General features: G+C 35.7%; 1 protein-coding gene across 1 annotated transcript in view; it reads left to right on the top strand.

The window, feature by feature from the left end:
* NDC80 (NDC80 kinetochore complex component) overlaps positions 1 to 14,257 on the top strand; it is a 49,066-nt gene that overhangs the window by 14,476 nt on the left and 20,333 nt on the right. Inside the window, exons 6-10 of the mRNA XM_072604324.1 lie at positions 1,941 to 2,043; positions 5,630 to 5,719; positions 7,308 to 7,401; positions 8,099 to 8,205; positions 9,131 to 9,275. Coding sequence (XP_072460425.1) covers positions 1,941 to 2,043; positions 5,630 to 5,719; positions 7,308 to 7,401; positions 8,099 to 8,205; positions 9,131 to 9,275 — 539 coding nt within the window. The remainder of the gene's footprint in view (positions 1 to 1,940; positions 2,044 to 5,629; positions 5,720 to 7,307; positions 7,402 to 8,098; positions 8,206 to 9,130; positions 9,276 to 14,257) is intronic.

Raw genomic sequence — 14,257 nt, 5'->3', positions numbered from 1 at the left:
ATGCTTCCTAGGTACATTAGAAATTCATATTATGCAGCCTCAACTGGCTCTGTACTGCAGCAAGTAAGCTGTCTAAGACTGACTGATTTCGTGTCTCATCCCCCAGAAAAGCTATTACAAATCTTTGCTTCCCTCCTTAAGACCTCCACACTTCTCCCTTGCCTTTCCCTTTCTCTCAGCTGAGATTCTTCTTTCCTCCTTTACTAAAATTTGAGATCTTTTGATATGGGGTCCCTCTTATCCTTTTCTCTTTATCTTGACTTATCTTGACATGACATCACTTTTTCCTCTTTTCAGTCTGATAATGAGGTGAACCTTTTTAGAGTCCATCCCTTCTTCCTGTGCACTTGACTGTATCCACTCCTCTGTTCTCCATCAGATTGTATCCTAAAGGTCTTTTCTCAGTCCTACCCCTTCCCACATTATGCACATTTGTCTCTGTTGACCGCCCTCTCTAGATGCTCCTCCTTTCTGGATTTCCATGGCACTACTTTCTCCTGATTCTCTTCCTCTCTTTCTGATCCCTTTCTCTTTCTCCATTCTCTGTCATCCATATCATAATCCCAAACTGCTTACTCCCTGGAGTTCTTTCTTAGACTCCCTATTTCTTCCCTTACATACCCTGCCAGTGACCTCTTCAGCTCTCATGGCTTTATCTCTTCAGACCACCTGTAGATCTAGCCACAATTTCTAATAACAGGAGAAGAGAAGAAGTGACAGTAACTAGCATTTATATAGAGCTTATTATGTGCCAGGCATTATACTAAGCACTTTATACATCTCTCATTTCATCCTCACAACAATCCTGAGAGCTAGGTATTACTATTATTATTCTCATTTTTACAGTTGAGGAAACAGAGTCAAATAGGGGTAAGTGACTTACACAGTGTCACCCAGCTAGTCATTGTCTTAAGTCTGGATTTGAACTCAAATCTTCCTAACTCCAGGTCCAGCACTCTCTCCACTGCACCACCTCTCCCCATGGGGTCAGTGCCAAATTACTAATTGACTATTGGACGTATCAGAGACATCTTAAACTCAACATGTCCAAAACAGAGCTCATTCATTATCTTTCCTTCCAAACTTGCCCCTTTTCCAAACTTATCAATTTTGTCAAAGATGCTCCTGATCTTCTACTCACCCAGTTTTGCCACTTTGGGTTCATCTCTTCAGCTCTCACTTCCTCACCTCAAATACCCAAGCAATAAGTTGCCAGATTTTGTTTCTTTATCTCTCATATCAGACTCCTCTCTACTCACACAGGTACCACCTTAGATTAAGCCCTCCTCTCCTCTTACCTAAACCATCGCAATGGCCTCTTATATTAATCTCCCTTCCTTAATTTTCTCACCATCCTACACACTGCTACCAGAATAGTTTTCCTTGAGCAAAATTCTTTCCATGTTATTTCTTCACTCATCCAACTCTAAACATAAAATCTTCTGCATAGTTTTTAAAACCCTGTACAATCTTGCCCCTATACATTACACCCCTTCCAGCACTTTATGATTAGGCTAAAATGGCAGTCTCTCTGTTCCTAATATATATCTCCTCCCTCTGTGTTTTTGCACTGCCCAGACCCCATGTCTGAAACATTTACCTCATTTACCTCCACACAATCTTCTGTATGAAAGCTTTTCCTAAAACCCACAACTGCTGGCACCTTTGCTCTAAAACTCTCGTGTTTAACTATTTGTATATATTTATATTTATTTATTGTATTTTTATACTGTATATATTTTATTATAACCTTGTCTCACCTATGAGAAAGTAAGTTACTTGTGAGTAAAGACCGTTAATTCTATATGTTTATATCCCCAGTACCTAGCACATAGTAGGCATTTAACAAATGCTTGTTCATTAATTGGTTTTTTTATGAGATGCTTATTTTATCCACTCTTATGTTTAATGTATTAACTACATTATTGTTGCTTTTATAGGTATCCATTCACTTTACCAAAAAGCTCCATGTATACAGTGGGAGCACCTCATACATGGCCTCATGTTTTGGCAGGTTTGAACTGGCTTATAGACTGTTTTAAGGTATTGTTTGATTGAATAAAGTAAGATTAAAACATTTGCTTTTTAAAATATAGGGATATTTTACATCAGATAATAAATAAAGCAGAGATTCACAACTGTAGCTTTACCATGCCTCACCTCAAGGGGCATAACAAAATTTTAATTCCAAATTAAAATTTTAAAAATCATTTAAAAATGAATTAAAACTAAATAGAAAGGGCACATATCATTTAGTTGAAATGACTAATTTTTTTCCCCACAAAGTTTTCTATTCTAAATTCTCTTACCAGAAAACATAACTTAAACGTTATCTACAAAAAGTGAATTATTTTACTATAACCATAACTCATATTTCCACCTAGATATATAGGTGCCATAATTTGAAGTTACATAAATGAGTAATTTATTTTAATGTTAAATATTTTTGTAGAATTGTTTAAAAAAAAGAAAAATATAAATTTTTTAACTCTAAAATATTAAAACTTTATATTTCTCTCATTTTCATGCTTGAAAGGTTATACTTAAATAAGCTTTCTGAGTCATTGCAATATAAACTATATTGGGGAGGAAAAGAGATTTCTTTACATCAGTACTTTAAAAGATATGTCATTTCATTGAGTGGGTTCTCCTTATATAGATTGATATTTCAATCTCTGTGTTTTATGATTTCCTGAAAAAATCATCTTCTGGTAGCCAGTCTTATGGTGATTAATCTCTTAGCATCTCAACATCTAGGTGACAAAGTTGACAAGGTGCTGGACTTGGAGTCTTCGGGAAGACCTGAGTTCACATTCCATCTCAGCTGTGTGACAATGAACAAATCAAAACTTCTCTCAGCCTCAGTTTCTTCATGTGTAAAATAGAGATAATAATAGTACCTACTTCACAGGATTGTGGAGATTTAATGAGATAGCATGTGAAACGCTTTGCAAATCTTAAAAGTCCCTATAAAGTTAGTTACTAGCTACAAATTCTGATCCACAGGGAACATAGAGAGTCTGTTGATAGGTTGATAATTGAAGCCTTGAGTGTTCCTCTCTCCCTCTTTACCCCCTACCTCCAATCCCATCCATGGCTATTATGAAGTAGAACCTTAGTGGAGGACCAAAATTAGTACTCTCAAAATTAAATGTCCAAGGATACCAATGAGTTGCAGTTATAAGCCCTAAATGAAAATTTGCTGTAATTTTCCACCCAAAATTATATACATTATATTATCAAACTGATTAATGTCTCCAAAAGTTGTCAAGATTTTTGTATTGTAAAATTCAATCTGGTTTTTAGTTCTGAACTAGGCAATTCACCCAATTAAATTATATCTTGAGTCCTACAAAGTCATCCATCTAAACAAAATTATTGTAAGCTCAATACCTCAACTTTGTACAGAAATGTAACACTGAATTAAAATATATTATTCCTGGGAAAAAAAATTATTTGGAGAATCAGTGGTTCAGATTTCAATTTTAGGGTTATAATTTCAAAAAGAGTTCTAGATTACTGACTTTGTCTAAATTATCAAGTGTTAAACCATATAAACTTGATGTTACAGTTTGATCAGCCAAATTATTAAACACCCTTAATGTGCCAGGCACTCAGTTCTATGCTAAGTAGACAAGTAAAATGAATAAAACAAAGGAGAGACAAAGTGTCCTGTATGAGGAATAGAAAGAAAGCCAGTTTGTCAGGATCACAGAGGAAGAGGAGCAATATACAGTGAAAGTGGAAAGATACATTGGGGCCAGTTTCTGTAGTGCTTTGAAAGCTAACCAGAGAACTGTATGTTTTATCCTAGAGTCACCCTAGGAACTTGGTTGATGAGCAGAGTCATATGTTCAGATTAGCCCTTAATGAAAATTACAGGAAGACCAATTAGGAAGCCATTGAAATAGCCTAGACAAGAGGTGGTAAGGGCCTGAACTAAGGTGGTAGCCTTGTAAGAAGGGGTCAGGGGTGAGCAGTGTTACAGAGGTAAAAGCAGATTTGGCAATTCATTGGATATTTGAAATCAGGGAGAGAAAGGAGTTGCAAACAATGCTAAATTTGTGAATTTGGAAGACTAAAAGAGTGTTGGTACCTTCAACAGAAATAGAAGATTTTGGAAGAAGAGTAAGTTTGGGGGATGGATAACGCCTCATTTTAGATATGTTAAATTTGAGATATCTCTGGGACCTCCCATTTGAACTGTCCAATGGTAATTGAATCTTAGGAAGAGACTGAGAATGGATATATAGATCTATGAGTCATCAACACAAAGATGAAAATTAAGCCCATGGAAGCTAATGAGGTCACCAATAATAATAATAGCTAACATTTATACATCGTTTACTGTGTACCAGGCACTGTGCTAAGTGCTTTACAATTATGATTTTATTTGATCCTCACAACTTTAAAAGTTAGGTGCTATTATTATTCCCATTTTATAGATGAGGAAACAGGCAAACAGGTCAAGTGACTTGCCCAGGGTCACACAGCTAGTAAGTGTCTTGGGCCCACATTTTAACTCAGGTCTTCCTACTCCAGCACCTGTACTTTATCAATCACAGTTTCTGGATGCCCCAAGAGGGAGAATCTAAACAGAGAAGAATAGAAGTCCTAAGACAGAGTCTTGGGGAACACCTATAGTTAGGAGACATGATCAAGATGATGAATTAGAAAAAGGAGATGCAAAAGACATGCTTAGTAGCTTAATAAAAAAAAAAAATCTTAAATTAAGAAAGTTATCTTTTATATAAAAGATTGTACTAAATTGAGAGATCCAGATTATAATCCAAAAACTACAATGACTGTAATATTTTCCTAGAACCATGTTTCTTATCCTTTCAATTGCTTTGACTTCACTTAGTGTTAATATGTTCCATTTGTTGCTTAAAGATATTGAAGTTTGATAATATAGAAGAAAATTCTGCTAACGTAAAACAGTTAATGTATACTGATACCTATCCTTAACCAAAAAAACCTTAACTTTTCAAAACAAAATTCAAAAGTATTTCCTGCAAAATGCTAAACACTTGGTATACTAAACATAGATGAGGTGAAATATGGGAATATATATTGTCTTCTATTGTTAAGAACATTAAAAATTTGCTTAGCCACTTTTAGGTCATTATCTGGTTGGCATTTCCTAAAATGTAAGCAAGGAGATAGTAAGCTAAATTTTGTGTGTGTGTGTGTGTGTGTGTGTGTGTGTGTGTGTGTGTGTGTGTGTGTGTGTGTGCGCGCGCGCGCGCGCACTTTGATACATGAATAATAAACAACGATTCAGCAAAAGTTGCAAATAAACATTGTTTGTAAGGAAATCTTTCCATTCCCATTTGTTCATCATAGCATTTAGTGAATTATCCCTTGTTAGTAAGATTGCTTTAATTACCCTGGATTCCTTGTTAAGATAGTAATTCTTGTAATTATGTGTAGCTAATTAAAATGTTGTTAATGAAGCCAGGGTTGTGAATTTAGTCCTCCTCTCATAGTGTACTCTGAAAAGAGCAATGTTAGGAATAACACAAATTTATTTTTTAGATCTAATGCTTTGTTTTAGAAAAAAAATTTAAGAAATGAATCTGTTAGTAATGTATGAGAGCAGCTAAATATTTTACTGTGTCCTATTTAGCTCATTTTTGTTGGCAAACAAAGTTCACCCTCATTTGATGATGGACAGCCCTGGGGAGGAGAAAGTGAAGATGGAATAATGCATAACAAGGTACTCTAACCTCACAGAAGTTGGGTTGTTTTTTTTTTTAAGAGTAGGCGTAGTGTTAATGAACTGAATGTGTCATCACATAAGAATTAATGTAAATTCTTAGAGGTTTTGTGTTCTTTCTGAAATACTGATGTATACATATTAAACTAAAATGTAATTAAAGAATGTGATGCACAGTGTCTGACACATAGCACGTGCTACATAAATATTAGGTTTTATTATTATTGAATAAGAAAATAAACTCAATAGTTAAGCAATTTATCCATGGTCACAAAGCTAGGTAATGTTCAGTAGATTTGCTCAAACTCAAGTCTTGTGACTCTTGTTCCATTGTTCTTTCCCATACCACAAAAAGCTTTCATGATGGTTTAGGCACTAGAAAATGGATATTTTTATTATCTTTACTTATTTTAAAGTGACAAGACCAGTACTAGCTTTGCTATTTTAATAAGGCCTATACTAGCTTTGCTATTTTAATAAGGCCTAACACTATCATGACAGACTGTTCCCTACATTTCGTGCATCAAATTCAGTGAATCTGCTTTAATAGTCCCCATTGTAGTTGTAATGAGACCAGGCTCACCAGTTACCATAATTAAAGGGAAATACTGTTCTGTATGTATTTCTAATTCTCACCACGCATCTTATATGGTAATGATCACCTGGAGAGTATAGCACAGTATAAGTCATCATTACTATTGACCAAAAAACAACTAAACAAAAGAATTTCCTCAATTATGCATATAGTAGGGATAGAAGAAAAAGTATGTGTCCCAGTAGTGGGTTAAAAAATGCTCAACCTAGTATTGATTCCTGCAAGATATCACTGACATGTCCTAAAGAGTTGTGTTGGACTTGCTCTTTTGATTCCACACTAAACTCTCAATGAATGAAGATAGCACTTAACTATGTGCGAAGTACTGTGCTAAGCACTGAGGATACAAATAGAAAAGAAGACACCCCCCCACTTTCAGCAAGCTCACATTCTAACAAGACAGACAACACACATAGAAAATTTTATGTACAACTCAGATGGAAAAGTCCCATGGCTTTAGTGTCCAGGAGCAAAGCAAGTGTTAATGCCTCTTCTTTAATGTCAGTATTCCCAGGGCTCTTGGGTTCCAAGTCCTGGGCTGTCCCCATCAAGTCAGAAGAGAGATGGTGATCAAGGTGTGATGCTCTTAGTTCAGTACCTAACACAGAGTAGGTGCCTAGTAAATGCTTCTTTCCTTTCCTTCTCATTCCCTACCTGCCCTGTATCCATTTTAACACAATTACCCTTCAGCATTTCATACTTCTTAATCACCTTCCATTTCTTTGACCATTATTCCAAGGACTAACCCAAAGGAGGATATTTTTGCTTCTGATATCAGTTTTTAGTAAGAAATCAAAGCACATAAGTATGAATAAATCTGTAAAATTAATGACATAGGTGAATTTTCTTTATGTGTTCTTAAATATGTTCCTATTAGTGTGTTTGTTTTTTATTTAATTAATTTAAATTGATACATTCCACAAAGGAAAATAGTAAAATAGTTAGCAAAGAAATTGTGACTTCAAAAGAAAAATCCATTTCCCTCTTTTACAGTTGTTTTTGGACTATACTGTAAAATGCTATGAAAATTTCATGACTGGTGCTGATTCTTTTGAAGATTTAGATACAGAGTTATATTCAAAGCTAAGTAAGTATTCTCCATTTCTAATATGTTAAAATTTGCTGTCTTGTACTAAATACTGAAATAACAAAACTTTTTAAACTACAAATATACCATCAAAATAAATCTTATGTATGTAGGGATTACACTTTTTAAAAGTAAACTCATTGATTTTCATGCTTTCCTTTGGGGAACAGATGGTATCCTCATGCCCTGAGGTATAATTAAGTTGCCCAAAGTCTTTCACACATTCTCTGGCAGATGAAAACATAAGTTCTCTGACTTACTCGGTTTATCCATTTGATTATTCTCCCATAAAACTCAATCCACAGTGTTTATTATAAAGATTTAGTGAGTTTCTTTTACTTCATATCATTACTTATGTTGAAAAACCAGTTTGTGTAAAGGGCAAGTATAGATCTGAATGCCGAAAGAGTTTGCTTCATCAAACAGGTAAACTCTTGAAAAATGATGAAACCATTTCATAATAACTTACTCTTGGGAGAGATACATTCCTGGCCTGGATTGATGTGGTTGTGCACTGTTTCACTTAGGGAAGAAAGCAAGTTAGATCTTTTTGAAAAGTATTTACCAAAAGGATGGAGAGTAGAGAGCAGTCAATGTCCTAGTAGATATACTATAAAATTTAATACAAAATGCAATAATTATTTTTGAATAACTAATGGTTCATATTAACTATATTTGGGGTTTTATTTCTTTTCAGAGGACTTATTTAATGTAGATGATTGCAAGTTAGAATCTTTAGCTTCAGAAAACAAAAGGCTAACTGAAGAAATCGCAAGGGTGGAACGAGAAAAAGAAAATGAGCCGGTTGGTAAACATACCTGTCTCTAGTGAGATTGTACACTTGGGAATTTAAACCAAAAAACTCTTAGTCTCTCAGTTCTTTTTCATCTGATTTGATGCTTTGTCTTTTTCATAAAGAGATGTGTTTTTAAGAAATTTTATTTATAAAGTTTTCATTAAGATAAGATTGAATCTCTTGAGAAAGCAAATTGCTTTATATTCTCTAGAATCCGTTTGTCCTTTGTGTGATGTAGCTTAGACTACTGAGATCTGTCACTGATACAAAATTCATGTACCTTTACTTAAGGCCAAAAGTAAGTCTCATGTTTCAGTATGGAGGTCCTTGGTGGTTGCTGGGAAAAGAAGTAATAAAAGGATTTATTTTTTGTTTAATGTCACTTTCTATGCTGGATACTTTATATAAATTAAAAGCATTATGTAATTACAATTTGATACCTTAATCTAGATAGTTGTTTGTGTGTATTTAGCTGTCTAATCAAGACATTTTTGAGGTTAAAATTAGGCTATGAACTTCACAAAAATAATATAGTTCTCAAGCGCCAAGAAAATGAGTACTTTCAGTTCTCCCTGACTTTTAAGTTTCTCATCTCATTATTTACTTATTAAGAAATCCTCCCTTAATAACTCTATAACATCACAACATTTGCTTATTTCTAACAGTAGAGTCAAACATTATTACCTTGATAATAGATAGTGTTAGATTTAGAGTCAGGAAGACCTGAGTTGAATTCATCCTCCTTTTCTTTGTGCCTCAGGTAATCCTAGCAGGCATCGCCTGAGTCTTAAATAAGTTGTGATCTGCCTTAGTGGTTGAAGTTCCCACACTGACAAAAATTGGTTCTTTTGAGTATTCATATTTGAAATAATTTTGGAATAAGATAAACTGTCTCTCTTTTGTTCATACATTTAATATTCTTTTCTCCTAAAGAATCGTCTAATATCACTAAGAAAAGTAAAGGCATCTTTAAAAGCAGATGTTCAAAAGTACCAGGCATATATGAACAACTTGGAGTCTCATTCCAGTATTCTTGAGCAGAAATTAAGCGGTTTTAATGAAGAGGCTCCTGCTATGGGTAAGGTCATATATTAGATGTTACAAGTAGCCACATTAGTAAGTACTCAAGTATTCACATTTTCAGTGACAAAAACATTCCAGTCCAAGAATGTAGCTTTCTTTTGTCCAAGATATTTTTTTCTTCTGACTAATTTCCTGCTGACCTCCCTTATGCTGCAGCAACTGGTGCTTCAGGTTCAGCTACTGTTTTACTACAGCTGCCTAACCACTTCAGGTCTCTGAGCACAGGGCAGAACAAGACAAAGAATAGCACTTGTAATGGCCTTTGGCAGGTGGGTAGGTAGACACCTGTGTCCTGCTGCCTGAAAGTATGTATTCTTATTCTTGTCCTGTTGTCACCAGGCAGCTGACTGGAGAAGAGGTGGAAAGTGAGATGCAGAGACAACATACTTATCTCCTGCTTCAGAGAAAAGAAGCCAGAGGACACAAATACTAACCTAGGGTTGAAAAAAGCCATGTTGGGCTGTCATGCCATTGTTGCTGATTCTTGACTTTTCAGCTGTGTTCTTTTAAGCCCCTTTGTTGTGGGTTAAGGATAGACCATTTCTTTTAAGAAGTGGTTGGAATAGTATTTATACATATTAAGGATGACTTCTCTGGAGTATTTGTCATCCACTGAATCTGAAAAACTGCTAATCACTCTTGATATGACATGTTGGCTCACTTGGTGATTTTGTTTTCTTAAGTCAGTATGAAGCTTACTATAAAAATATACTTTTTTGGCATGCACATTTTAGTTATATCCCTTATTGGTATTTCAAAAATAATACCATTCTTCCTATTACTCTGATGAGGATTTATTTGCAGAGTCAAACAAAAGCCAAAAGACTTAGATAGATTTAGAAGGTTATTTGCACTACTGAAGTAGTCTACCTTTTCAGACCCACTCATATTTTAATTGAGGGCAGCTAGGGGGTATAGTCGATAGAGTGCCAGACCTAGAGGGGGAAAGACCTGAGTTCACATTTAGCCTCAAACACTGTGTGACCTTGGGCAAGTCCCTTAACCTGTTTGCCTCAGTTTTCTCATCTATAAAAATGAGCTAAAGAAGGAAATGGTGAACCACTCCAATATCTTTTCAAGAAAACCCCAAGAGAAGTCACAAAGAGTTGGATATAACTGAAAACAACTAAACAGCATCAATAATACTTTAATTCTACAGTTCTGTCTTTAGAGGTTTTTTTTTAATATTTAATCATTTTAAGTACTTCCCCAGAAATCTTATAATTCAAATTACTCAAGGCTGTCAGTGACAAAAAATAAATAAAAATGTTTTGTATTTCACAGCAGGAGTCAAGATATAGCCAGCATTATTAAGTGATATGACATGTAAGTAATACATAAAGTGTTATACCAATAAATTATTTCTTTAACTTAGTATAGAACTCAACTTATTTATCTTGTTGGTTCTTCTCTGATATAAATTGATCCAGTGTTGGATTTTTTACTGAGAATACATAAAGGCCAACATCATAGCATACTATTAGCAGTTTTAGGTCATACATGTCAGTGTTAGAGAATTGATTTGACTAGAAGTTTTGCCAGCACATTTTCAACTCCTTCAGTTGCCATCTTCTTTTTAGTAATCTGTGTAACTTCAAAAAAGACCAAAAAGATGGATCCAAGATGGTAGGGTAAAGGCAGGGACTTCTCTGAGTGCTCCCAAATTCCCTTCCAAACAACTTTAAAATAATACCTCAAAATGTATTCTGGAGTGGCAAAATCAACACAAGAATAGGGTAAAACAATTTCTAGCCCAACACAATTTAGAAAGTCAGTGAGAAAAGTCTTTCTCACCAGGGTGAGAGTGAAGCAGTCTAACATAGACCATGCCCCAGCTGCAAGCTTTGGGACTACTGAATCCATAGCAACAGCTTCCAGAACTCTCAGCCCACAGATGGTAAAGGGGTCAGATAATTGCTCAGGAAGATATTACAGGGGACCCTTTTGCTGGCACTGAGTGTGGGGACTGTGCTGCATTGCCCACATGTGGTTCCAGGTCATAGTCCCAGGGAGAGGAACAGCACTAACACTAGAGCTTGCAGGGACCCTGGTCACAGTTACAAGGCAGAAAAGAGTATTTGTGATTGCTCACAAACCAGTGCAAATACACCTCTGCTTAGATCATAGCTCTGAAAACAGCAGCACAAAAAAACCTGAAATTTACCACAGTCCCCTCTCCACACTAGGAGCAGAACCCAACTTAAGTATTACAGTTAAAAGTCAAGGAATAAGCAGGAAAAATAAGCAAAAAGATCCTGACCAAAGGAAATTATTATGGTGACGGAAGATCAAAATACAAACTCAGAGGACAACAAAATCAAAGGAGCTACATGCAAAGCCTCAAAGAATAATGTGAATTGGTCTCAGGAACAGAAAGAATTTGTAGGAGAGCTCAAAAAAAGATTTTAAAAACCAAATAAGAGAACTAGAGGAAAAAATAGAAAAGAAATGAGAGTGGTGCAAGAAAATCACGAAAAAAGAGTCAACATCTTGGTAAAAGAAGTACAAAAAAATTACTAAAGGAAATAACACCTTAAAATTCAAAATAGACCAAATGATAAAAGAGACACAAAAAAATCCAATCCTTAAAAGGCAGAATGGACCAAAGGAAAAAAACATGTACAGAAATGAAGAAAAAGACTCCTTGAAAATTAGAATTAGCCAAATGGAAAAGACAGTATAAAAGCTTAGCGAAGAAAATAATTCCTTAAAAATTAGAATTGGAGAAATGAAAGCCAATGACTCTATGAGACATCAAGAAACAATTAAAATCAAAAGAATGAAAAAAATAAAAGAAAATGTGGACTATGTCCCTGGAAAAACAAATGACCTAAGAAATATATTGAGGAGACATAATTTTAAATTATTGCACTACCTGAAAGCCAGGAACAAAAGAACCCAGATACCCTATTTCAAGAAAATTATCGAGGAAAACTGCCCTGATATCCTAAAACCAGAGGGTAAAATAGAAATTGAAAGAATCCATCACTCATCTCCTGAAAGAGATCCCAAAATGAAAACTCCCAGGATTATTATAGGCAAATTTCAGAGCTCCCAGGTCAAGGAGAAAATATCTGAGGCCAGATCTGAACTCATATCTTCCTGACTACAGAACCACTGCTCTATCCACTGTGCCACCTGATAGTCCAATCTGATTAAAACAAAGAATTTATGGAGGGTATGGATATATGAAATACAACTAGAAATATAAGTTGGAGCCAGATTGTGGAGAAAGAAAGCAACAGACAGACACCTTGACTAGAGTGGTGAGAGTGGGGTGTAAAAAGAGGACAAACACGAGATATTATAAAGGTAAAATTGACTAGCTTTGACAAATGACTGGATATAAGGGATGAAAGATAGGGAAGAGTCAAAATTGCTGAAGTTTCAAGCCTGGGTGATTGGGAAGAGGGATAAATTTAGAAGGAAAGGTGGAGAATTCAGTTGAGAAAGGTTAAAGTTCTTTTTACCCTGTTTCTAGTCAGATTACATGTAATGTAGTCTTCTAGGTGTCACATTTTGGGAAAGAAAATGATAAACTAAAGGGATTCTAAAGCAGGAGTTATAAACCTAGTAATCATGAACTTTAATTATGATAACTTTATTTCAATATAATTTGTTTCCTTTGTAATCCTTTTTATTTTATACACTTAAAAGCATTATTCTGAGAAGAAATCCATAGACTTCACTGGACTGCCTGTGTTAAGAGTCCCTGATCTAAAGAAGAGTAGAATTATAAAGGGCTTGAAGATCGTACTGTATAAGGACCCATTCAGAAAAGTGGGAATCTTGAGCTGAAGAGTGGTGGGGCAGGGGAGAAAACTAGGAAAGAGATGGTTGCCATCTTCACATATTTGGAGGTCTATGTTGTGGAAAAAGGATTAGAATTTTCATCTTGACCCCACAAGGCAAAACTAGGAATAATGTTTAAAAAGTGTCAACAGAGGCAGACTTAAACTTGATATAAGAAAAACTTCCTAACAATTAGAACTATCTAAAAGTGGAATGTGCTAACTCCAGAGACATGAGTTCTCCTTCATTAATAGTTTTCAAGTGAAGCCCAAACAACCACTTGTTTGCAATATTGTAGAAAGAATTCTTAGTCAGGTACTGGTTGAGCTAGATGGTCTGAGGCTCCCTCTGACGGAAATTGTTTTGAGTTTAGACATGTTAAATTTGAAGTGCTGATAGGACATCCAGATGGAAATAGCAGGAGGCTATTAGAGATGCAGAATGAGGATTCAGTATAGGGACTAGATCTGAATATTGTGTGTATTCATCCTTCGTTGCCAAGACCATGCCATCAGAGAAATGATGACATGACTTGCACTTGACTTTGTTTTGAGTGAGGGAGGGCTGTGCAGGTCACCAGCCTCACTTCTCCTCCAGAGCCATCTGGATCCAGTGACCAGATATTCATCAGGATGACTGGAGATGATCCAGGATGAGGCAATTGGGGTTAAGTGACTTGCCCAAGGTCACACAGCTAGTGAGTGCCAAGTGTCTGAGGTGAGATTTGAACTCAGGTCCTCCTGACTCCTGCACTGGTGCTCTGTCCACTGCACCACCTAGCTGCCCCAGATCTGAATATATCTATTTGGGGAATCATAAAGTTAATGATTGAACCCATAGGAGCAGATGATGTCCCCGAGAGAGAGAGAGTAGATGAAGAAGAGATGAATCAAAGAAAGCCCAAAGGGACCCAAACTTAAGAGACGAAGTGTTAGATGATAAGCTGGCAGAGGAGAGTGAGAAGAGAAGAAGCAGTCAGACAAGTAGAACTAGAACCAAAGAGCAAGCATGGAAGCTAAAGGAAAGAGAGCATCCAGGAAGAAGCAGGGGGCAGGAGGTCATAAAGAGTATCATGCAGAAAGGTAAAGGCAGATAGAGACTAAGAAAACTCAGACATATTTAGCAATTTACAACTCTTAAATATTTCAATAACAGCAATTTCAGCAGAGAAGTGGTCAGATTGCA

The sequence above is a fragment of the Notamacropus eugenii genome, chromosome 4 (assembly GCF_028372415.1).
Source record: "Notamacropus eugenii isolate mMacEug1 chromosome 4, mMacEug1.pri_v2, whole genome shotgun sequence".
NCBI lineage: Eukaryota > Metazoa > Chordata > Mammalia > Diprotodontia > Macropodidae > Notamacropus > Notamacropus eugenii.
Note: the sequence above shows the minus strand (reverse complement) of the source record. Positions and strands in the feature narration are given on the sequence as shown.